Below are 24,703 nucleotides of genomic sequence, written 5' to 3' on the forward strand. Positions count from 1 at the left end.
CCCACCCCCACCCCACCCCAGGGGTGCATTGAAGAAGACCATCTGGGCCTGGGATACTGATGTGATTTTCCCTACTTCTGTTTTTTCATTTGCCTCCTCCACCCACTTCTAAAGCAGCTGATTGCTTTGGTTCCTTTTCATGTTGAGCAAAAGAGAAGACAGAGATCTTGAAACCCGAGCTGGGGACTGGAGGGCACTGACCGAGAGTAACCCCGTCTGGCTCAGCTCAGCTCAGCTCAGCAAAGGGCTTCCCTCCTCCGCCTTCCTGAGCTGCCCTCCCTGCTCTCCTCTCCTCCTTCTTCTCTTGCCTTCCCGCAGGTCCTCCACCCCTTTCCTCCCTCTCTTCCCTCCTCCCACCTTCCTTGTGAAGGAACGCTGAATGGCTGGGAAAGCAGGACCTGGCCCCCACCCTGCGTCACACCCCTCCGCCTGCACGTGCAAACGCGTTCCTCACCTTGGTCCCAGAGGCCTAGATGTGTGGCAAGAAGCTGTGGGTTCTGCCCCGTTTCTTCCCCAGCCCACAAACACACATTTTACCTGTGCTTTGTGCTTTTTCCTTTCCTTTGCCCCACTTCATGGTGCACACAGTGAAGCTCTTGGCTAGTTGGTAGGCCACTGTTTGCTCCTCCAGGCAAAACCAAGGAGGCTGAGCTCAGCAGATCAAGTATTTTGCTCTGTATTGAAGAGACTGTGGTGGGAGAGCTCTCTTGACCTTCTGCTGGATAGTGACTTTCTCTTCTGCTGGCAGCAGTAGCCCAGCTCCGCATCCTGTGACAGAGGTCATACCTTCCAGTTACCCGAGCAAACACTTGGAGCAAGTCAGCTTTTTCCCCTGAAAGAACACGTGAAAGAGCATGTTCACGTTCTTGATCTTTGGTTTGCGCAACAACCTGTGAATGTTATCAGCCCCATTTTTTTTTTTTTTGGGGAGACAGAGTGCCACTCTTGTTGCCCAGGCAGGATTGCAATGGCGCGATCTCAGCTCACTGCAACCTCTGCCTCCTAGGTTCAAGCAATTCTCCTGCCTCAGCCTCCCGAGTAGCTGGGATTACAGGCATGCGCCACCACGCCCGGCTAATTTTGTATTTTTAGTAGAGATGGGGTTTCTTCATGTTGGTCAGGCTGGTCTCGAACTCCCAACCTCAGTTGATCTGCCCATCTTGGCCTCCCAAAGTGCTGTATTAGCCTCATTTTATATCCAAGGAAACTGAGGCTTAGGGAGATTTAAATAAGGGGGAAAGTGAGCTTCATGATTACACAGTCAGGAAATGGCAGAACTGACTCTTGAATTCAGACCGTCCGATGCTGCATCCAGTGCTGATTTTGTTTTGCCTTGTGTTCCTTTCAATGTCAGGTTGAGAAGACCTCGGAGATCATCTTCTCCAACCCACACATTTTACTGATTATAAAATCCAGGTCTGCATTAACTTGTTAGCCAAAGTTAAATGGCTAAATGACTATCCTGTTCAGGAAGTATTCCCTGTCTTGTGTGGAATGATTGGTCTTTTGTCCAGGTCACCTTCCACCTATATCCGTCCTTCCAGTGACTGGCAGATATGATCATTCCTGGTGATTCCCTGTAAAATACTAGATTTATTTATTCTTTTATAAAGTTATGAATAGACAAATCAGTCAGCTTCAACCTTTCCTTTACCTTATAGATAGTATCAGCAGACAGAACTCAATAATTCTGTCTTAGGAACTCAGCCAGGCTAATATGTATTATAATACACGCATACATATGCACACACATACACACATGTGCATACGTTAGATCACAAATTCAACATCTCAACTTAGCTGCCAAAGCCACTTCTGTGTCTTGTCTATTCTGAATATGCTTTATGGTTAAATTAGCCACAAATCTGTTCAGATCAGTCATTCCTGAAAATGAAGATACTAGCCATCCTTTACCTGGTACCTTACTCATTGCCTGGATTATACTAGGTCTGCAGGTACATTTTCTCATTTAACACCTAGCTCAGCCCAATGAGGCAGATGCCATTGTCATCTCCATTTTATCATTTCATCAACTCAGCCTTCCTCTGTCCTGTTGACCTGGGCTGACGTGGCTGAGTGGGCTTAGCGGAACTCTTGTGTCCTCTTCACCTGGTTTGTTTCAAGTTCATGTCCTGCTTCATCTTTTCCCTAACTCACTGCAAGGTGAGTTTACTTCTCTGCAATTGGCAGTTCCCCAAATCACATCAGGTCATTAATTTATTCACTCATTTGTATTCATTCATTTATTAGTTCATCCATTCATCCATTCATTCATTCCTCCAGTTCACTGAGTGCCTCCTCTGTGCCTGGCACTGCTGGCTTTGGAAATACAAATTCTGGCCCTCAAGGAGTTTCTGTTCTTCTGGGAGCAGGATATATCACGGGTGACTGCGGCTTGATCTATGTGGTACTAGGGGGAAACATAGGATGTTGGGCACAAAAGAGTCACAAAAGGCTGGGTGCGGTGGCTCACACCTGTAATCCTAGCACTTTGGGAGGCCAAGGTGGGTGGATCACCTGAGGTCAGGAGTTCAAGACCAGCCTGGCCAACATGGCGAAACCCTGTCTCTACTAAAATACAAAAAAAAAAAAAAAAAAAAAAGCTGGGTGTGATGGTGGGCACCTATAATCCCAACCCAACTACTTGGGAGGCCAAGGCAGGTGAATTGCTTGAACCTAGGCAGTGGAGGTTACAGTGAGCCAAGAGCGGGCCACTTCACGCCAGGTGAAAGAGCAAAACTCTGTCTCAAAAAAGAAAGTCACAAAAAAGAGCCAGCCCTTAACCCAGCTTGAGGGTGGGAAGGCCCGGGCAGGCTTCCTGGAGGAGGTGACTCATGGGCCATGTCATGAGGATGGGGTCAGAGGAGAAGGTATGTTTCAGACATCTGACTTTCTAGATATTCTTGGCTTTCCACCCATTTTCCTGCCAGCAACATAGTGGAGAAGACTGAGACCAGCAGGTACAAAGCCACTGTACTCTGTCCTCACCCCCTCCTTTTTTCTCCCCTTCCTACCACCCAAATCTGAGGTTTTGAGAAATCTCCCCTCTAATTATCTGCTTGTTTATTCATTTGTTGAGAATCTACTATGTGCATATAGCATTATGACCACAAAATGTCCTGGTCATTGTCATCATGAGAGGTCTTGCCCCTTCCTGTCCAGCCACAGCTCCCAGTGATTTTTGACTCTGTCCTTTTCCAGAACTTGGCTCCAGTCTGGTTGCTCCCCATAAAGCACTTACAGATAAACCTCATCTTGGGCCAGCGCTTCCATTTACTGTCTCCTTTTGGCTTTCTTATCCTTCCTTCTGCCTTCTCGAATTGATTTGCCTCTTTATCTCCCCTTTCAGCCTTGAAAGTTCCTCAAAGGCAGGGACTGTCTTTTCTATAAATGGCATTTATAGACCATCTTTTCTATAAATGGCATTGTCGTACAGTGGTAGAGTTGAATGAAAGAATCTTTTTGGTAATCACAAATTATTACCATATATTGAGCACTTACCATGATGAATATCTCTGGTCTTCATATCTTTGAAATGTGGATACTGTTACCTTCACTTAATTGGTAAGAAAATTTGTGCTCAGGGAGGTAAAGTCACTTCCTCACAATCACACAGCTATTTCACAGTGGAGTAGAGCATCAAATTTAGGTTTTTCTGGTCCCAAACCCTGATGTTTCTTCCACATCACTGTTTCTCAGACTTGATTGGAATCACCTGAGAAGTTTTATTAAATTCTTTTTTGGAGACAGAGTCTCGCTCCGTCACCCAGGCTGGAGTGCAATGGTGCAATCTCTGCTCAGTGCAACCTCCGCCTCCCAGGTTCAAGTGATTCTCCTGCCTCAGCCTCCCAAGTAGCTGGGATTACAGGTGCCCACCACCACACTCAGCTAATTTTGATAGGTTTAATAGAGACAGGATTTCACCAGGCTGATCTCGAACTCCTGACCTCAAGTGATCCGCCCACCTCGGGCCTCCCCAAGTGCTGGGATTACAGGTGTGAGCCACCGCGCCCAGTCAAGTTTTATTAAATTCTGATGCCTGGGTCTTACCCTACCAGTTCTCATTAGTTGCTCCATGGTGTGGCCTGGGCTTTGGGATTTTTGTGAAGCCCCCAGCTGAGTCTAACAGGCAGTCATGTTTGAGAACCAGTATACTACACCATGTTGCCTTCCTGTTTTCACACAGGGTGGTGCTAGTGCGTGACTCTAAGCCTACACGGGTGGATTTCCACGTGATCAGGCTGCAAGTTCTTTGTAGCTGAGGATCTTTGGCCCTCCCTGCTGCTTCCCCACCCAGCGAACCTACCATACCACGCACGTGCACAGCCAAGGGTTGTTGACTGTTTAATCAGCCTCTGGGTTCTTATGTCTTATCGGGGGATTCACTGATAGGAGGTTGGAGCTTGATCACATCCAGATGTTCTCATCTTCAGAGCCTGTTGACATAACAGAATAGTCTTATAAACATGCTGAGCACACTCACTGGTCTGGAGAGTGTTGCAGGATGACCTAGGCCCATTGCAAGGGTGGCCTGGGTCACCCTCCCACACTTCTGCCACCCTGCTTAGGAAGGAGGGAGCTGTTTCGAAGTTCCCTGGTGCAATATGATGTATTGCTCTGGCTCTGCTCAGGAGGACTCTATGGCCCACCTAGTCAGTGAGCGTTAGCTAATACGTGTATTCTGTTTCTGTTGAGGTTTCACAGAGGTCTTTTTTGACCCTTCGTTTTATAGGTAAGGCAGTGGAGGCACAACTATATGAAATGGCCCGACAAATAAATGGATATAGAACCCAGGTTTCTGATTCCCGGGGTGCTGCTTTATCCACGGTTGTACAGTGATCAGTGTCTACCTTTTCACACCAGTCCTCAGCTGAAGCCACCAGCTTACACCTTCCTTCCTAGTTCTCCCAAGAACAGAAAGTGACCCCGGATGTCGCTTTCTGTTCCTGGGAAGGCAGTTCTAGTGGTTAGCCGTCCTGTTCACTCCTGGGGTGTGGCCTGGGGATGGTCCTGACATCCCTGGGCTCTTCCTGGACCTGATCAGCTAAAAGGAAATCTCCTGTGATGGTGCTCAGATACTTTTGGAACCTTGTCAGCCCTAATCCCATCTCCTAGTATTTAGTATTCAGCTACCCTTCACTGGGCAGTAATTCTGTGCCAGGTCTGATCTGGGCACTGGTGGTACTGAGAACACATATTCCCTATCCTGTAGGCACAGTCTGGTGGAGACAGCATGCAAGTAAAACAATGTTTCTTAAACTGCGGTTCCACACCTCCCTCCCCGAACATTAAAAGTGCAAGGGATACTTATTCAAATGTAGATTCGTGGTTTCTGCATTCTAGACCCACTTTCAGAATTTCTGGGGACTGGGCCCAATAAACTGCATTTTAGCATGCTCCCTAAATGAAGCTCAGGTGCTCTGAGGTTTGACAGCTGTAGTAGAGAACCCAGTGGTAACAGTGTGGAGTCATATGTGATGGGAAGCATCAGGTACGTAGCAGTTTGCAGGAGCACTGATTCTGAGGGACACTAACTGGGTCTAGGAACAGCTACTGGCTGTCATGAGGGATGACTAGGAGCTAGCCATAGAGGGGTAGCAGTGAATCATTTCTCTAGCGATGTGAATCTTGCTCAATGTATCCTGTCTATATAACTCAAGATTACTAAAGTTTGCCTAAAGCAGAATACACCTGGGTCATGCAGCATTGATGAGAGACTGGCTGGGCTGTCAGGCCCTCCTGCTACTTTATCTCTGCGTGTGACCTTCTTAGCTCTGAGGATTAACTCCTGTCCTCATTAAGCCTCACACTGTAGCCCCATTTTCAGATCAAACCTGTTTCTCTTCTGGTAAATGATTTCAGTTTGCAAAGTTTGCCCTCTAGAGGTTGCTTAGTGCCTGGCCCTGTGGACTCAGTTTGTGTGGTCCTGATGAGCTGGTTTCATCGTTATTACAAAGAAGTTAAGCTGTTAGGAGAGTGGGTTGGAAGGAGGAGAGGTAGACAGTCAAATGAGTCAGGGAAAACTATACTGTTTCGGAGTCCTAGAGCTGCTACCAAGCATCTGGTCAGAAACCTCTCATTTTGGAGATCAAGAAACTGAGGTTCAAAAAGATGACATGAAGTACACAGTGACGCCACCAGACACAGCCTCCAATTCTAGGGACTACAATTCTGGATTCTTAGTGGTGCTTTTTCTGTTTTGCTGCACTGGATTGAAGCCTTTTCTAAATGTACCAAGAGGTCCTATTATTTAGAGAGATTCTGTATGAAATCCTTTAGCAATCAAATCATTCAATGGGGCTGATTTGTAATATATGTTTGTGTGTTTAAATATATGTTTATGTGTTTTCCTAAAGCCTGGCAGACCTGGGTTTTAGAGCTTTGTATCACATGTTTTATGTTTGGAATTAAAATGAGACCACGTCTGTGAAGGCATTTTGATATGCATAATGCGCTCTGCCAGTGTTTGCCAAAACATGGTCCCCAGGTCAGCTGCATCAGCATCACCTGTAAGTGATTCTCCTGTCGCATCCCAGGGCTGCTGTATTAGAATCTCTGGGGGTGGGGCCCAGCAGTTTGCAGTTTAACAAGCCCTCCAGGTGATTCTGATGCATACTTAAGTTTGAGAACTGTTGCTTGCTTTGCATTAAATAGGAGATCAGTCTCTGCAGCTTGTGGGAATAAGGCTTTAATCTCTCCAATGTTAGCTCTGTGAGATGGCACTGGGGAGATGGGAATGAATGGACTAGTGTGACAAAGTTCAGGTGGGATGGGCGAGATCATTTCAAACGTTTGACTTCTTTCTGGAAAAGCAAGGAAAGGCTGGGTGCGGTGGGTCATGCCTGTAATCCCAGCACTTTGGGAGGCCTAAGCAGGTGGATCACAAGGTCACGAGTTCGAGACCAGCCTGCCCACATGGTGACACCCCCGTCTGTACTAAAGATTAAAAAAAAAAAAAAATTAGCCAGGCATGGTGGTGCACAGCTGTAATCCCAGCTACTTGGGAAGCTGAGGCAAGAGAATCTCTTGAACCCAGGAGGTGGGGGTTGCAGTGAGCTGAGATTGCACCATTGCACTCCAACCTGGGCTACAGGGCGAGACTCCATCTCAAAATTTAAAAAAAGAAAAGGAAAGGCTGTGTGTGTGTGTGTAATGGCACCATCACACTGTTTGAGTTGAGGAGCACATGCTGGGTGAGGCTCAACATGGTACCAGAAAGCAATATTTTCATGCCTCTCTTGATACGGCAATGCTCCCCTGTCTCATTCCTGCGTGCGCTTAGCCAGGCGACTGTTGATCATCAATATTATGATATGTTTCTCCACTGTCCCATTGTGCCCACTTTTTTCTTTTTCTTTTTTGGAGTTACTTACTAAATAAAAATGAAACACTATTTCTCAATAGACTTGAAGCTTCAGGATTTCCTGGTGGACAATGAAACCTTCTCTGGGTTCCTGTATCACAACCTCTCTCTCCCGAAGTCTGCTGTGGACAAGATGCTGAGGGCTGATGTCATTCTCCACAAGGTAAGCTGACGCCTCCAGCTTCCTTAGTGGGGCTGATGGCAATTACGTTGTGCAGCTACTGGAAAGAAATGAATAAGCCCTTGTCCTCATAATGGTGGTGAAGGGGAGGGAGGTAGTTCGAATTCAACTTCACTTAATTTTACTTCCCTATTCAGGCAGGAATTACCAAACCATCCAGGAGTGGAATATGCAACCTGGCGTCATGGGCCAGCTGGCTGAAATAAAATTGATTTCTGGCTTGTCACTTGGCATTTGTGATGACTTCCTCCCACAAGGGATATATTTTAAGTTGAATTAAACTTAAAAAATAGTCACAGTTCTGAGACAATAACCATGGTTAAGGATTATTGATCTGGAGGAACTCTGTCTAAAAAATTGAAGACAGGAGACTTTAGACAAGGGTATATTTGGAGACTTTAAGAATTTTTTTTTTTTTGAGATGGAGTCTCGCTCTGTCACCCAGGCTGGAATGCAGTGACATGATCTTGGCTCATTGCAAGCTCCACTTCCCAGGTTCATGCTGTTCTCCTGCCTCAGCCTCCTGAGTAGCTGGGACTACAGGCGCCCGCCACCAAGCCCGGCTAATTTTTTCTATTTTTTTGTAGAGATGGGGTTTCATCATGTTAGCCAGGATGGTCTCGATCTCCTGACCTTGTGATCTGCCTGCCTCGGCCTCCCAAAGTGCTGGGATTACAGGCATGAGCCACTGTGCCCGGCCTACTTTTAAGAATTTTATAAAATCAGGGCCAGATGCAGTGGCACTGAGTTGAGAACCGCTGCTTGCTTTGCATTAAATAGGAGATCAGTCCCTGCAGCTTGTGGGAATAAGGCTTTAAATCTCTCCAATTTTAGCTCTGTGAGACGGCACTGGGGAGACAGAAATGAATGGACTAGTGTCACAAAGCTTAGGTGGGATGGGTGAGATCACTTCAAAGGTCTATAATCCCACGTCTTTAATCCCAGCACTTTGGGAGGCCAAGGCAGGCAGATCACTTGAGGTCAGGAGTTCGAGACCACCCTGGCCAACATGGCAAAACCCGTCTCTACTAAAAATACAAAAGTTAGCTAAGCATGGTGGCATGCACCTATAGTCCCAGCTACTTGTGAGGCTGAGAGAGGAGAGTCATTTGAACCCGGGAGGCAGAGGTTGCAGTGAGCCAAGATCCTGTTGCGGCACTCCAGCCTGGGTGACAGAGCGAGACTCCATCTCAAAAAAAAAAAAAAAGGAATTTTTATAAAATCTGGAAATAATATTAGTGTTTATGTTGAATTTTAACTTTAGAATCATAGAAAACTTCCTCTGGCATCATTATTAGGCAGCTCTTGTGCAATGGGTAGCACCAGACCCAGCTTGCATGGTTATTGATTTTTCAGAGATACTTTTCGAGCATATTCTCTGGCAGAAGGGGGAACTGCTTCCTCCCCTGTCTCATGTCTGCACACTAGCTTGTCTTTACAAGAAGCAGAAGTAGTGGAAATGTTTATTCTTGAAAATAACCTTTTTGCTTCACATGATCTAGAATTTTTAAAATTAGAAAAATGTGCTTACTGCTTGCCCTTCTGAAACTAGGAAAATATGCCTTATGTTTACCAATTGTGTGGTCAGGAGAGGGGCCAAAGGCATCAGGCTTTTGAAAGCAGTTGCATTTAGCATAATTTCCATTGCCCTCTTCCAATTTCATATCTGTCGGATCTAATTAGTTTAAAATAAGGGGCATCCTAAGCATGGAGATGGTCCTTTAATGGTCCTTGGAGTTTCTGTGTTGTCAGTATTCTTTTCTTTGAGCACATAAGACATTTATTGAAAAATTCTTGGGATCAGTACTTGTGTAAGGAAAGGAAAGGGAACAAAGCATGATTGGGCAGAGGCAGAAGATAACATCAACAAAGGCCCTCTGTTGTTAGTATTCTTTTTTTTTTTTTTTGAGTTGGAGTCTTGCTCTATTGCCCAGGCTGGAGTGCAGTGGCATGATCTCAGCTCACTGCAACCTCTGCCTCCCAGGTTCAAGCGATTCTCCTGCCTCAGCCTCCTGAGTAGCTGGGATTACAGGCATGCGCCACCACACCTGGCTAATTTTTGTGTTTTTAGTAGAGACGGGGTTTCTCCATGTTGGTTGGCCAGGCTGGTCTTGAACTCCTGACCTCAGGTGATCCGTCCACCTCGGCCTCCCAAAGTGCTGGGATTACAGGCGTAAGCCACTGCACCTGGCCTGTTGTCAGTATTCTTAAACACAGACGCTAACTGTAGGCTGACAGCCTAGCAGCAAGGACCAGTTAAAGAAACAAGTAGAACTGAAGTGTGCTTGAGTGTCTCTGGCAGTCAGCAAAAACTTATTGGGAATCATGGTAGGCCAAATGCTCTGCTGTGTTTCAAAAGCTGCAATGGGTTTTGAGAGGCTTTTGGTCCATCGCTTACCTTAGGTTGTTTTATAAGCACAGCAGCCTGCACCAATTTAAACTAATGGGGCAGTTAGTAATGGTGTAATAAAGAGTCTGCATTGTTCATTCATTCAACAAATACTGGCTATAATGTTTCAGCACTATAGATGCAAAGTGAGCACGATAAATAGGCTCTTCTTCTTTCAAAGCTTGTGGTCCATTAGACCACGTATGAAGAAGAATTGTTGAGGCCCAGAAAGGCAGTTAAGTAAAATATGACCAAGAAGAGGTTCTCTAGTGGGTTTGGTATAAAGAAAAGATAAGAATGACTTAGAATTGGCCTCTCAATGAGATGATAAGAGGCCTGGCTTTCTGGCACTCTGCTCTAGGGCAAGTAAAATGGAAAATTCCAAATTCTGAAATTGTTAGAACATAGTTCTGTGTCTTAGTTAAATATCTATACTTACAGATAAACAGCATAAATGCTTTCTCCCCATATTTCAGCCCAATACTACTTAAAGACAACATAAATTGCAAAATAGTGAGGATGTTACTCCTCTAATAAAAGTAGTTCCAGGAATTCAGACTCTGGATTCCTATTTGCCAAATCATGTGTCCCACTCTTAAGAAAATGAGTTGGACTCTGGATTTTTCTTTGCAAGAGGGACAAGAGTGTGGGAGGTATTGAGTTAATGCATCCTGCAGGTTTTAAGTGTCCTGTCATTGTGCCTTGTGCTTTGATACATTCTGAGGTTCAGTAAAGAGACCTGATGCATTGGATTGTTGCAATGGTACCTGTTTTAAGATCTTCAAAGCTGTATCGATAAGAAGTTCTCCCAAAGACTTCAAGGACCTAGCTTCCGATCTTCATAATCCTGTTGTGCTTGTCTCTCTTTGCATGAAATGCTTCCAGGTATTTTTGCAAGGCTACCAGTTACATTTGACCAGTCTGTGCAATGGATCAAAATCAGAAGAGGTGATTCAACTTGGTGACCAAGAAGTTTCCGAGCTTTGTGGCCTACCAAGAGAGAAACTGGCTGCAGCAGGGCAAGTACTTCATTCCAACATGGACATCCTGAAGCCAATCCTGGTGGGTAGACTTGCTCAGTGGAGAAACTTCAAACACTAATGCTTTTGGAATGTGAGGTTTTTCCTTGGACAACATGACTTTGTTTTGTAGAAAAGTACGGCTGGCTGGGAGTTTGTGATATAATTTAGTTCAGTGGTATTCTAAGTATTCTTAGTGTTCTTTCAGACTTTTGGGCCATCTGCCAAAGGGTGAATCGGAGGAATAAGCTGGGCATGGCTGAGTTTAAGCCAAAAGTTTTTTGTGCTTATTTCCATCAGAGAAGACCTGCTTTTCATGTTTTACTATTATAATACTAAGCAAGAGCTCTTTTGAAAACAGGGTTCTTCATATTTAAAAAAATAAAGTCTTGAAACCATTGATGGTAAGATGGATATCTATTTATGTTTAAAAACCCATCATAAAGATGACATTGTGGGCTGTCAACAGTTGGAAGGCCCTGGAATTAGATGAGACCACACTAATTAGCTTAATTAGTAATAAAATTGCAAGGAAAAATTCTGACAAAGTTTTTTTAGCCTAGGAATCAATAGTTCAGAGAAGCACTCTGTGAGAATACCCATTCATTCTTAACCAAAAAATGCAGGTGAGCCTGAGCAGTTTGGCCATCAGAGTGTTTTGTATAGTTCCAGAACAAATATGTCTCTAGGTGTTCTGAGAACTCTGGTGAAATTCCTCTCCTTACGCCAAACATCATCATTTAATATCCAGGATTCTGGTTTTCTACTCACCAGATAGATTCTCTTAAAACCAGGGGAAGATTCCTGGAGGAAGAATGTATCTGGAAAGAGATGTTCCTTATTATAATAAAATGAAATTGTAATACTCTTGGATTGTATATAGCACAAATTCTTTGTAGAGAGGTGGTCCTCTCAGGGAATTAAGAATATTCAGTTTCTGGACCCTGTTGCCAGATCATACCCTAGAATGTGACCTTGGAAACATACCTCAGGATTCATACCCTTGATTGACAATCAAAAAGTTTTTGTATTGGCCAGGTGTGGTGGCTCACGCCTATAATCCCAGTACTTTCAGAGTCCAAGGCGGGCAGATCACGTGAGGTCAGGAGTTTGAGACCAGCCTGGCCAACATGGTAAAACCCTGTCTCTACAAAAATACAAAAAATAGCTGGGCGTGATGGCGGGTACCTGTAATTCCAGCTACTCGGGAGGCCTCTGAGGCAGGAGAATCACTTGAGTCTGGGAGGCGGAGGTTGCAGTGAGCTAAAATCCATCTCACTCTGTCGCCCAGGCTGGAGTGCGGTGGCGCCATCTTGACTCACTGCAACCTCCGCCTCAGGCTCAAGCGATTCTCATGCCTCAGCCTTCGAGTAGCTGGGACTACAGGCGCCTGCCACCATGCCCAGCTATTTTTTGTATTTTTGGTAGAGATAGGGTTTCACTATGTTGCCCAGCTGGTCTCAAACTCCTGAGCTCAAGTGATTTGCCCACCTCGGCCTCCCAAAGTGTTGGGATTAAAGACATGAGTCACCGTGCCCGGTCCCATGTTATAATATAAATTAAGATATATTTCTCTATGGGGATCTTTGCAACCCTAAGTGACTGGCCTAAAATGTTAAGAGAAGCTGACTTGTGCAGACATTTGCACAAGTCTTTTTTGTGCTGTGAGTCATAGAGGGTCAAAGGTTATTATGAATGGAACAAAAATTCATTATGAAATCATTTTCTTGGACTGTTTTGGGCTGCTTCACTACATGACCGGAATGCTCACCCTTTCAGTTGGAATGATTGAAATTTTGGAAAAGATGGGTGTTGTTAGAAGACGTCGTAATTTGTTCTGGTACTGTGCCCATTCATTCCGTTTCATTTGTATTTACTCATTAAACACCTATTGTGTACACAACCCAGTAAAATCCCTCCACTCCCATAATGCCTGAATTATGCTCATAGTAGAATGACTGTTTAGCCCTCATCATCTGACAGTTAACAGCTCACATTTCAACCTGACAGTAGCTCTCTGGGAGGATTAGCAGCATGACAGAGTGCAGGGAAATAAATGCACCTTCAGAACCATCAGCCACACTGCGTCCCATCCTGCTGTGTTGTGGTTGTGCCTTGTGGATCCATTGCTTTATGACCAGGTGTTGATTAAGGTGGCTGTGACAAGGTGATTTCTGCACATCTCTTGGGTTTGTGGAGCATCTCAGGTTCTGCTTCTATCCCTCTGCTGTTACCAAGAGACCTCTCTTCAAAATGGGGCTCTTGAGTTAGAATAGAATGAGTGATCAGGATTGTTTTGTGTAGAGATGATTTTTGAGGAAGCCTTTGGGATGAAAGGACTTCCAAACATTTTGAAATGTGACTCTTATTGAATTAAGCATGGCCTTAATTGGAATGCAGGGACTGATACTTGATTTGCATTAAGCAGTCTTTTTCTATTGCTGTTTGAAATTTCAACATGTGTGACGGTAGATGGATGTGACATGTGGTAACTTGCACATGGACAGTTAACTGTGCCAAGAACAGCAGCAGTAGCAGCAAGCAGATATAAGGCCCAACATGACAGGGAGAGAAACTCTTCTTTCAAAATGTGCTTCTGAACCAAAAGTGGAATTTCATAAGAGAGATATTTTGAAACATTTCTACTTCTTTTGTGTGTGTATGTGTGTGTTTCCCTGTTTCCAGCCAAGGGTATTGTGACTTTCTCCTGGGCCTCCTTCAGAATCTGGGTGCTCTAGAAAGCAGTGTTTTGGCAACATGGGGAAAGTGTGGCAATGTGGGAGGGTCTGATGGATCTGGGTTTGAGTATCGCATTTGAATATTTACTAGCATTGACATTGGATCAGTTATTTAGTCCCCTTAAGCCTCAGTTATCTCTTCTTCTACATTCATTTAATATATTTGACCCTTTGTTGTGATTATTGGTTATACATATGAAGAGCCTGGCATGGGGCCTGGCACACAATAGGTGCTCAATAAATAGAAGTTGATAATTTAATTGACATGAGTAATAGAAATTATGTCCTTGAAAACAGTTGCTTCAAGATAGAAGTTTTCAGCCAGGCACAGTGGCTCACGTCTGTTGTAATCCCAGCACGTTGCAGGGGCTGAGATGGGTGGATCACTTGAGGCCAGGAGTTCAAGACTGGCCTGGTCAACATGGTGAAACCCCCTCTCTACTAAAAATACAAAAATTTGTTGGGCAGGCATGGTGGCACACACCTGTAATCCCAGCTACTCAAGAGGCTGAGGCACAAAAATCACTTGAACCCAGGAGGTGGAGGTTGCAGTGAGCTGAGATCACTCCACTGCATTCCAGCCTGGGTGACAGAGTGAGACTGTCTCAAAAGAGATGGAAGTTTTCTTCTGTAGATAATTGTTAGATCATACCAAGCAAAGTGGTCCTGGCGAATATTTCCGTGAAAAACTGCATTCTTGCTCAGATATCGTCAAGGCCTTTCACCCAAAGATTCTTATTTATGCCTTAGTCTGTACCTTGTGTGAAAATTAATACTGGATGTCAGAATGCTGTTGTGTTTTTAAAGTTCCCTGGGGTTAAGAGCAGTTTCCATTAGGTGTTCTCTGCTTTTTACTTAAAAATCTTACTCATGCATTGAGCAATATTTGTTGAGTTCTTATTATGTGTCAGGTATTTTCTGGGAGCTGGACTCAACTCACAAGATATCCTTTTGATGAGAACAAAGGTAGGTGGATATATGAAATATTATCTGTGGGATAAATGCACTTAGTCATGAGGGAGACTTGTTACGGAGTGCTCATTGCATTTGTACTGTTGAGTTAACAACCTCTAGGAGGAGCTCAGGGCCACCTGGCAGGAGCTTCTATTGTCTTGCTGCTCAGCAAGGTGTATTTGGCTATAGGGTGTGCTGGGCAGGTGAACTTTTCCTAACTTTCCCTTGGGTCCTTCCTAAAGCAGCATATACCTTTCCCAGAGTGAGGACAGGGCCACTATCCTGTCCCACAGAAACCTCTAATCTGTTTTGGACTGCAGGAAGGAGCCATAGTAGTGAACTAGCAAATTTTGGCCAGAGAGGTTGATTTGCTTCTGTTGTCAGGGTCCTCACTGATTGTATTTTTAAATTTTTTTTTATTCCTGCTGTAACAAGTCACCAAATACTTAGCAGTTTATAACCACATAAATTTATTATTTCACAAGGCCAGAAGTCTGGGTACAGCAGAGCGTACCTAGGTCTACTTCTTAGAGTCTCACAGGGCTGATATCAAGGTGTTTGTGGGGCTCTGTTTTTTAGGGGGACTCTGAAGATGAATCTGCTTTGGAGCTTATCCAGGATATCAGCTGAATTCAGTCCCCTGCAGTTGTAGGACTGAAGTCCATTTCCTTGCTGGCTGTAGGCAGGGGCTGGTTTTTGCTCCTAAAGGTTGCCGTCATTCCTTCTTACGCTTTTCGTGTGACCCCTCTCCCACAAGTGGGTTGAGTGTCTCTCACACTTTAAATCTCTGACGCCTCCTGTCACATCTGAACTGTCTCCAGTCAGAGAAAGTTCTTTACTTTTAAGGGCTCAGGTGTTCAGTTTGGCCCCATTCACATAATCCAGGATAATCTCCTTATTTTGAGGTTCATAACTTTAATTACATCTACACAGTGCATTTGCCATGAAATGTGCATATTCACAGACTCCAGGATTAGGGTGTGGACATCTTTGCGGGGGATATGCAGCCTGCTACAGCTTTCTTGATGGGAAGGAATAGTTTAGCATGTATTTGAAGTGTTCCCTCAGTGCCTTTGGCTTTTATTGACCCCTCTGCAGCTGTCCACTTTTTCTTGCCCATATTCAGAAAGTGACTGTAAAGCATAATAAGTGTTACCTATTAGGGTTTTTAATGTACAAACCAAACAGAGGTGACTTTGGGAGCAGAGCATCTCTGAACAAGGTATGAGACATTCATTGAAAAAAATCCATCAAATGTTTATTGTATGTCGGTTTTATACCAGCACTGTTCTAGGCACTGAAGTTCAACCACGAACAAGGCAGATGTGATGCACTTGGAGTTTTCATTCTAGTGGACACTGAGAACCAGGCTGAAGGCTGAGTCTGGGAATTTGAGGAATTCTTTGTAGGTCCTGGGTCTGCAGAGTGAGAGCTGTCCTCTCGTTCCAGTTTCATTGATGACCTCTCGACCAGCTCCCTCACGGCAGTCTTTGCCAACATGGACACTGTGGGCTGTAGTGGGAGGAATGTTGGGTTGAATGAGCTAGATTTGGGCTTTATCCTTGACTCACCATTGCCTCAGTGATGTGAAAATGGTGTGTGCTCCTTAAGGCTGGAAGCCCAGGCTTGCAGATTTATCTCCAACTCAATAACGTGGGGGAAAAAAGGAAGTTGTTTTCGTGGAACCAGTGGTTCCACAGAAACTGTCCACGTGTCTTCCAGTGTGCCCAGCACATTCCCACCAAGGTGGATCTTGGTTCATGAGAGAAGAAGGTAAAGTGAGGGTGCCCTGAGGCTCCCAGAAGACAAGTAATGTCACAGCTGGGCTGTGTATAGATCGAAGAAGCAGATGGATGAGGAGTGAACAAAGTCATCCTTGTCTTGAGGGGTCTTTATTTAGCTTCCTCTTGACTGTTAGACAAGGACCCAGAATACACATGGGGCTCGTTGCTACCTTCAGCCTCGTGGCTTTTTAGGGCTAGATACTTCAACTTGTTACATGCAGTCCTTAAAGCGTCTGTGTGGGTTTTTGCAGGAGAGAACACCTGCTCTTCGTGTTCTCCTCTCTGGAACCCAGACATTGTTGGAAAGTATCAGATTTTGTTTGGCTTTGTGTGGTTTTACTGCCCACCTGTTTACTTGCTTTCTCCCAGCAAGCAGCCGCAGTCCTCATCGGTTGGTCATTGGTGGAATGACACACTGTGTAGATTTACTCTTCAGGCTCTGTGTTCACCTGATTCTTACGGGAAAAGAAGAGCGCTAGCTGGTAGATATAGCAATGTGTTAATATGACTGCTCAACTCCATTTATACAGACATTTTCACCGCAGTTATGCTATTTCTTCAATGAAAATTGTTGCCGTATCTAAGATACAGGTTTAATTTTTTCCTCTGAATTATGTGGTAGTAGATGTATTTAACTATGTTTAGAAACAGCAAAAAATGAAGTGTTTGGATGCCTTAAACACATTTAATTTAAAAGTTAATATTTAGATTGTTGAATTATTTATTAAAAGTTTAGGATGTTCCTTAGAAAAGTAATTTTATGATTTTCTATTTGAATAAAAAATATTAAAATGTTTCCCAGAGGAAATCTTTACTGTCATAGAAATCACCAGGAGATAGCGATGACTTCTGGGTGGTGATAGTCTTTGATTTGTGGTTTACTTGTTTTCAGTTTGAACTAAAACATACTAATCCCAGCCTGAGATGGATTTTGCATGTGGGCAAAGTGAAGTAGAAATTTGTATCTACTTTATGAAGACATTTAAAGGACATTTGAAATGTTCCAATGGACACATTGTAACATGCATTCCCAGGAGGAAAACAAAATTGTGTATTGTGTTGAAAATATTATTACAATATATGTATACGCATTTCTCATTTTGTCATAGAATTCCTGAAAAATTTGAATGTAGATGAGATTTTTATAAACTGAAAATATTTTCAGTTGCATTTTAATTACACAGATGTGTTTTCTACTTCTATTTGGCTGTGCCTCCTAATGCATTAGTAATATTATCTTCCAGTGTTCATTTTGTGTAGTGATAATGGATTAACAAACACATTCATTCACTTAGCAAACGTTTATTGAGCCCTAATCAGTGCCATGCTCTGGGCCAGGGAGGCAGTCATGTGCAAGGTCCAGCCCTCTCTGTTTCTGTCCTGGTTGGGGAATGGGTGGGACAGACCAGGAAAGGAGCAGCTGCTGTATAGAGCAGCTCTGCTGGGTGCGATACAGGCCCTGAGGGGGCCTCCTACTGTGTGGTCTTTCCAGTCAGAAAAGAAGCATCCTCTAAGTGGGGACCTAAAGAATGGATGTCAGTCAAGTAAAGAACAGGGAGTAGAATGTTCCAGGTAGAGGACATAGTATATGCATTGGTCCAGAGAGGAGAGGGAAGAGAAGGTGGCATTTAGGGGAACTGTACCTAATCGAGATAGTTCAGCATGGAGAAGAAATAACTGTGGGGAGTTTGATGAGAAGAAGGAATGATGAGATATGATGCTGCAGAGGTGGGCAAAGATCGGCTGAGGCAGGTCTTTCTTCACGAGCCATGTGAGGATATAGGGCCTCATTCTCAGAGCAAGGGGAGCCATTAAAGGCTCCACAGGCTGAGTGACTTGATGAGGTGAATACGAAACAGAGCATTTCTGTGAATGTGAATGGTCTTTGGAGCAGAACTCACATTACTCCATCTTTCATCTACTCATGCACTTCTCCCTTCTTTTTCATTTTTCTTCTAGAAACACTTACTGGGTATCTAATTGTTAAGTGCCCAGAACTGTGCTGCATACTGAGTTGAAATAAGACACCGTCTCAAAGATTAAAGCCAAATTGACTTTGCCAGCTTATAGCCTTTAAACAATTTTTCAGTCCTTCTCGACTTAACTCATAAGCTAATGAGGATGGAAAGAATATAATGAAGCCATCTCTTAGACCCAGAAAGAATGGGGCACAGCAGCCTTTGTCTTTCTGGGGCCAGTGTCGCAGAACGTCATGCTTTTAGGAAACGTTGTATGTTGTGATTAACACATTTTGCGGAAGTGGGTGGGAGCTTTCGAATAATAACAGTAAGCATTTGTGCATTCTTCCTGTAATGACATTGTAGTTATGATCTAACTGTAATGAGTTATGATCTAAAAATATTGAGTCATACATAAATTGTGTATAAAAACTTATACATAAATAAGTTAAATAGCTTAACTCAGAAAATATAGTCCCTCACTAAAGGTTTTATTTTCCTTCTTTTTCCCATTTCCTTTACTTCGTATAAGAAAGTCACTTGCCTCCTGGGTGCAGTGGAGACCTGTATGAGTTCATAGCCAAGAGAATGTTTTGGTTAGAAAATAATCGTAGGAATTCCAAGCTGTGAATTGCTTACTGAAGCTCTTTGGAAATAGGATTTGGCAGGGTTATGTCTGCCTTCATCAAGTAAGCGTGAGCAGGAGACCACAGTGAATAGTAGGTGCAGACACATGATTCTCAGGCTGTATTTTGTGGTCTAGTTTCAAGGCATGAATTCTTTGCTGGGGTTAATTTTATTCAAGGAAGTTACCTGTCTGTTAGATCTGATACGTGCTCAGGCCAACATAGATTCTTTACCCTTCCTTTCTTCCTGCTCAACTATCCTTCCTCTTTTATCTTTTCATTGAAATGAAAAGAAAATTATGAAATAGTTTCAACATGAAAAAAGGTAATCTACAATAACATAAAGAACACTTCTGGCCAGGTGTGGTGGCTCCTGCCTGCAATCCCAGCACTTTGGGAGGCCGAGGCAGGCAGATCACTTGAGGTCAGGAGTTGGAGACTAGCCTGGCCAACATGGTGTAACACCGCCTCTACCAAAAAGACAAAAATTAGCCAGGCATGGTGGCATGCACCTGTAATCCCAGCTGCTTGAGAGACTGAGGCAGGAGAATTGCTTGAATCCGGGAGGGGGAGGTTGCAGTGAACTGAGATCACACCACTGCACTCTAGCCTGGGTGACAGAGTGAGACTCCATCTCAAAACAAACAAAAACACTCCTGTACCATCATCCATCATGTTGCCATGCTGACTCCAGGTTCTATTTAAGAAATGAAACATTACAGGTACAGCTGATGCCACCTCTGTTTCCCTAGCTCTTTCTTCAAAGATAACTCCTGTCTTGCAATTGGATGTTTTAATCCTCTATATCATGTATACTTACATTCTATGAATAACACTATTTGGTACTGGCCTAAATGTGTTCACATTGTGTAAGCGTGCATATTGGCCTGCCACTTCATTCGGAATTATGTTCTTGAGATTTATCAGTGTTGATACATGTGGAATCTGGTTAATTTTTGCCATAGTATTCTATTTTTATACTAAACTTTAAAAAATCCATGCTTCTAGTCTTTGGCTTATTTTTTCAGGTTATGTTATGTTTTGTTGCACAGAAAAGTAAAATTAAGTCATGAGCAAATATCTGGATAATCCAAGCTTTCAACTTGATGCTGAATTTGAATCATGTGTGTTTTGTTAACCCTGTGATATCAATCTATGCCTGATTGTGTAACTCCAACCAATATTCCTTTGAAAATGGAAATTTGTTTGTATGACTACAGATTGCCGATATTATTAGTGAATACTGAGCACTTAATCTCAAATAAATAACTAGTTTAAAAAGGATTCTAACCATGGCATTGATTGTTCTACCATATTACTTATGGGTGGGTTGAGCCGATGTTTCTGTTAGAGACCAAAACCAAAAACAGTCAAGTTAAACAAGCAATCAAACCCAACATACAGACTACTGATAAGGAGGTCATATCATAAGATATGGCATTGAATTGGTGTCTGCTAATGTAAAGTTCTGATGCCCTCAGCAAATTTAACGGGACCTATGTTTACATCCATGGTCAACTACATTCCCGGGTTAAACAGTCAGGCTGTAGGCCGTGCTGTGTGCCTGCAGTTTTGCTGAAGTGTGGGGCTTTTAAGACAAGAAGAATAAGCTTGCTCCAGAGTTAAATGTAAACTAAAATGTAAACTAAAAATCCTAAAGATGTTGGAAAAACTATTGCCCTTGAAGATTTAAATTTATTCAGATGGAGAAGACATGTTGTAAAAACAACAGACCCATTCACTGATTTGTACCCTTGAGGAGACAGATGACTGGTAATGGTGACAATGGGTGAATGTTGGGCTTGGGGTTTTTAGAAACATCTGCACTTGGTGACTACTGTATCTAATTGGTGTGATAAACCTGGCACCCCATGTGTTTGGCACCATCTTGGATCCTACTCAGGGCCAGGTGAACGGAGTGGCCTCTTCACTGCTTCAGAGTCTGAAGCAGATTATAGTATGTGGACCAGACACAGAATGTACCACCAAGCACATTGGCGCAAAGCGTACTGGGAAGGGAGACTTTGTGAATGTCGTGCTGGTTCTCAAACCTCAGCGCTCAAAAGAATCTCCTGAGGATTCCTGGATCACACTCTTAAACTTCTCATCCAGTAGGTCTCAGGTGGCTGAGAATCTGCGTTTTTTTTTTTTTTCTGAGACCGAGTCTCACTCTGATGCCCAGGCTGGAGTGTATTGGCGCCATCTTGGCTCACTGCAACTTCTACCTCCCAGTTTCAAGCAGTTTTCCTGCCTCAGCCTCCCTAGTAGCTGGGATTACAAGCACATGCCACCACGCCCAGCTAATTTTTATACTTCTAGTAGAGAGGGGGTTTCGCCATGTTGGCCAAGCTGGTCTTGAACTCCTGACCTCAGGTGATCCACCCACTTTGGCTTCCCAAAGTGCTGGGATTACAGGTGTGAACCACCATACCCGGCCTGAATCTGCATATTTAACAAGCACCACAGGTGATTCTGGTACAGTAGCTCCCCAAACCTCATGGTGTTAGCGAATCCCAGTCATTCACAACTCTGTCATGATTTTGGTCATATTCAAGTGCAGCTGGTACCATTTTTAGTTAATATATTTTTTAAATAAAGTCACTTCTTTTGGATAATTACATTTTATTACAAGGGAAGCTATACCACTGCTGTAAAAACATCACCTGCTTTAAAGAGAAGGTGCATAATGAATATACATTAAGATAAAAATGTGTATCTCTGTGTGTGTGCACATATAAGCATACACATACCTATCATAGGGAATGAGTTTTCCTTCAGGTTTTTCAACTTAAATGTCAACTTTGAGGTCAGTTAATATGTGTAAGATATATGTGTGTATATATGTCTATACATATAAGCCTATACATAAATACATACATGAATACATATAGTATATCTATACACAACCTATTATGCATATCATGTATATTTCATCCACTTAGTATTATCTTTTATTTTGCAGTTTGGCAAATGCTCAGTAAAAGAAAAGGGTTAGAAGGGGAGAAAGGCATTTTATCCCAAGCCTTCAGGAATTAGGATGAGGATGTCTTCACCTTGCGGTGAGGAGTAATTATACTATTAGAGACAGCACATTGGAGTGTGGCTGATGTGCTGTGTGATGGTAGTTGTAGTCTCTGCCTAGCAGAGGAAGGACATTTCAATAGAAGAAAAAGTTCAAGACCTTGCCGAGAAACAGAGAAAGGATTATAAATCATGCTGCTATAAAGACACATGCACACGTATGTTTATTGCGGCACTATTCACAATGCCAAAGACTTGGAATCCAACCAAATGTCCATCTGTGATAAGGGACTGGGATTAAGAAAATGTGGCACAATATACACCAGTGGAGATATTATGCAGCCATAAAAAAGGATAGGTTTGCCGTCCTTTGCAGGGACATGGATGCAGCTGGAAACCATCATTCTTAGCAAACTATCACAAGAACAGAAAACCAAACACTGCATGTTCTCCTCATAGGTGGGAACTAACAATTGAGATCACCTTGGACCTCGGGGAAGGGGAACATCACACATCGGAGGGCCTATCATGGGAGGGCGGAGGGGGGAGGGATTCGCATTGGGAGTTATCACCTGATAAAATGACGGAAATGATGGGTGCTGACGAGTTGATGGGTGCAGCACACCAACATGGCACAAGTACATAATGTAAAACCTGCACGTTCACCCACAACGTTATAAAAAAAAAACAAAACAAAACAAAAACACAAACTTGAAAACCCTGTTTGCACACAAAAGCCCTCCAGTTTTGGCAGTAAACTTTCATGCAAGGGAAGAAAAAGGCAGGGGATGACATTGTTGACAATTGTGAGCACTTACCATGCGCCAGGCACTGTGTGAGGGGCTTTGTACATATCCTCCAGTTTTAGTGCTCATAAAAACTCTGTGATATGTGCACAGCATTATAAACTTTGCTGTATAGTTGAGAAAATGGAAGGATGGGGAATTTGAGTCATTTCCCCAGGGTTCTATAGCTACCCCAGGTTCCCATGAATGGAGAATTGGGGCACAGGGTAGCAGGGGAGAGTGAGTGACAAGAATCCTAAGAATCTTATCTCCATTCAGTCTTTATAAAAGAAGTGGATTAACTACCACATTTTGTTTTTACTTAAATTTACATTCCATCAATCGGGCATTTCTTGTTTTGTCCTGGGTTTGTTTTGTTTTTGCTATACAATCTTGAACATCTGTCATCTTGTAGGCCTAATGTTAAACACAAAAACACTTTACCTCCTATAGCTTTCAATTAAGATCTCTCAGTTTGTGTTTGTAGTAGTTTTTCAGGCATATTCTCCGTAGGTTCGGCTTCTAGTGTGTTAACTTTTAGTTATGAAGTGAACCCAAAGAGAGAAAGTAGAAACAAAACACCTCATCTGTTTTTTGCTCATGAATTACTTCCTATGGAAGGAACAATCATGAACACCTCTGTGTATCACAGAGGTCTACATGAGTCTGGCATTTAAGGGAGATCACGTGGGTCCCTTTGAGGACTGTGAATGTGGGAATACTGGGACTCTGGTGAAGAACCCGTTCCAGAAGAGATGAATCAGCTGGACAAGTTCTTTCATAGAACCTTTAGGCAGGTTTTCTCAGAAATGCACATTCAGGATTATGCTTGGATATTGTGATGATCAGAAGGATACTCAATCCCTTCTGCATTTGGAGTTCTCTTTAAAAGAAAACATCCCAGGCTGCTATTTCTCAAGAGATAGTGAGTCCCAGCCACTTCTAGACATTTTCTTGTGTAGTCTACATTATAATTTCACAACAGTCTCTGATACTATAAATGTCAAAATAGCCCAACCTTCTCTAAACTTCAGAGATGTCTGATATGATATTGAATAAAACAATGCTCATAGAAACATCAAGAAAGGTGGATTTTCCCTGGATACTTTTTTCCTACTTGACAAATAAGAATGATGAAACTGACTCATGTTTTTTTCTCTTTGGAAGCCTGAACACTCAGAACCCAACTTGAGGCTCCTCAGCTGTAGCAATTCTGACTTCATAATCTGTAAATTACTGTTCTTTTTTTTTCTTTTTTTTCTTTAGCTTATGCTTTCTGCCCTAATTTATCTTTTCCCTGTTCTAATGAATTATTGTCCTGTATCTGCTATGCAGTTAGGTGACATATAACAGCAATTAAATATATGAATTGGCACATACAAAGATTTGACTAAAACTCGATGTAAAACTAAATGTTCTACGTTAAATTTCCAGTGTTAGAAACAGTGCTGACTTGAACAGAGTGACAGAATTCCATCTTTCCCTATTTTTGACAGCTTTAAACTTTATATTTTCTTCCTTTCTTGTGAGCCATCATTAACTTGTTTCTCAAAGCCATTCCCATATCACCTATCTTGCGGACTCAGACAGATTTGGGAATTTGCGGTCAGAGTTGTATTGGACACATCCCCCCAGCCCACATGAGATCCTTTTTATCTATTACATATTAACTAGTTTTAAGTACAATATTCCTGCTTCATTTAAAACCATTAATCAAACAATGAGTTTGAAAATAAACAAAATGCAAACTTACAGTTAGAAATAATTGTAGTGTCTAGTTTTGGTTAGGAGTCAGTGTCTTGTTAAACTCAAGATTGTGAACAGTTTTAATTCACTTGTTTATTTCCAATAGAGATTTCAGGTTTACATTTGAACTCAAAAACAA

General features: G+C 43.0%; 1 protein-coding gene across 2 annotated transcripts in view; it reads left to right on the top strand.

Annotated features, from left to right (window-relative positions):
• Positions 1–24,703, top strand: part of ABCA1 (ATP binding cassette subfamily A member 1) — a 154,414-nt gene that overhangs the window by 60,407 nt on the left and 69,304 nt on the right. For both annotated transcript variants that reach the window (XM_017876728.1, XM_017876727.1), the window contains exons 6-7: positions 7,405–7,526; positions 10,819–10,995. In XM_017876728.1, coding sequence (XP_017732217.1) covers positions 7,405–7,526; positions 10,819–10,995 — 299 coding nt within the window. The remainder of the gene's footprint in view (positions 1–7,404; positions 7,527–10,818; positions 10,996–24,703) is intronic.

The sequence above is a fragment of the Rhinopithecus bieti genome, unplaced genomic scaffold (genome assembly GCF_001698545.2).
Source record: "Rhinopithecus bieti isolate Rb0 unplaced genomic scaffold, ASM169854v2 scaffold_9663, whole genome shotgun sequence".
Classification (NCBI taxonomy): Eukaryota; Metazoa; Chordata; class Mammalia; order Primates; family Cercopithecidae; genus Rhinopithecus; species Rhinopithecus bieti.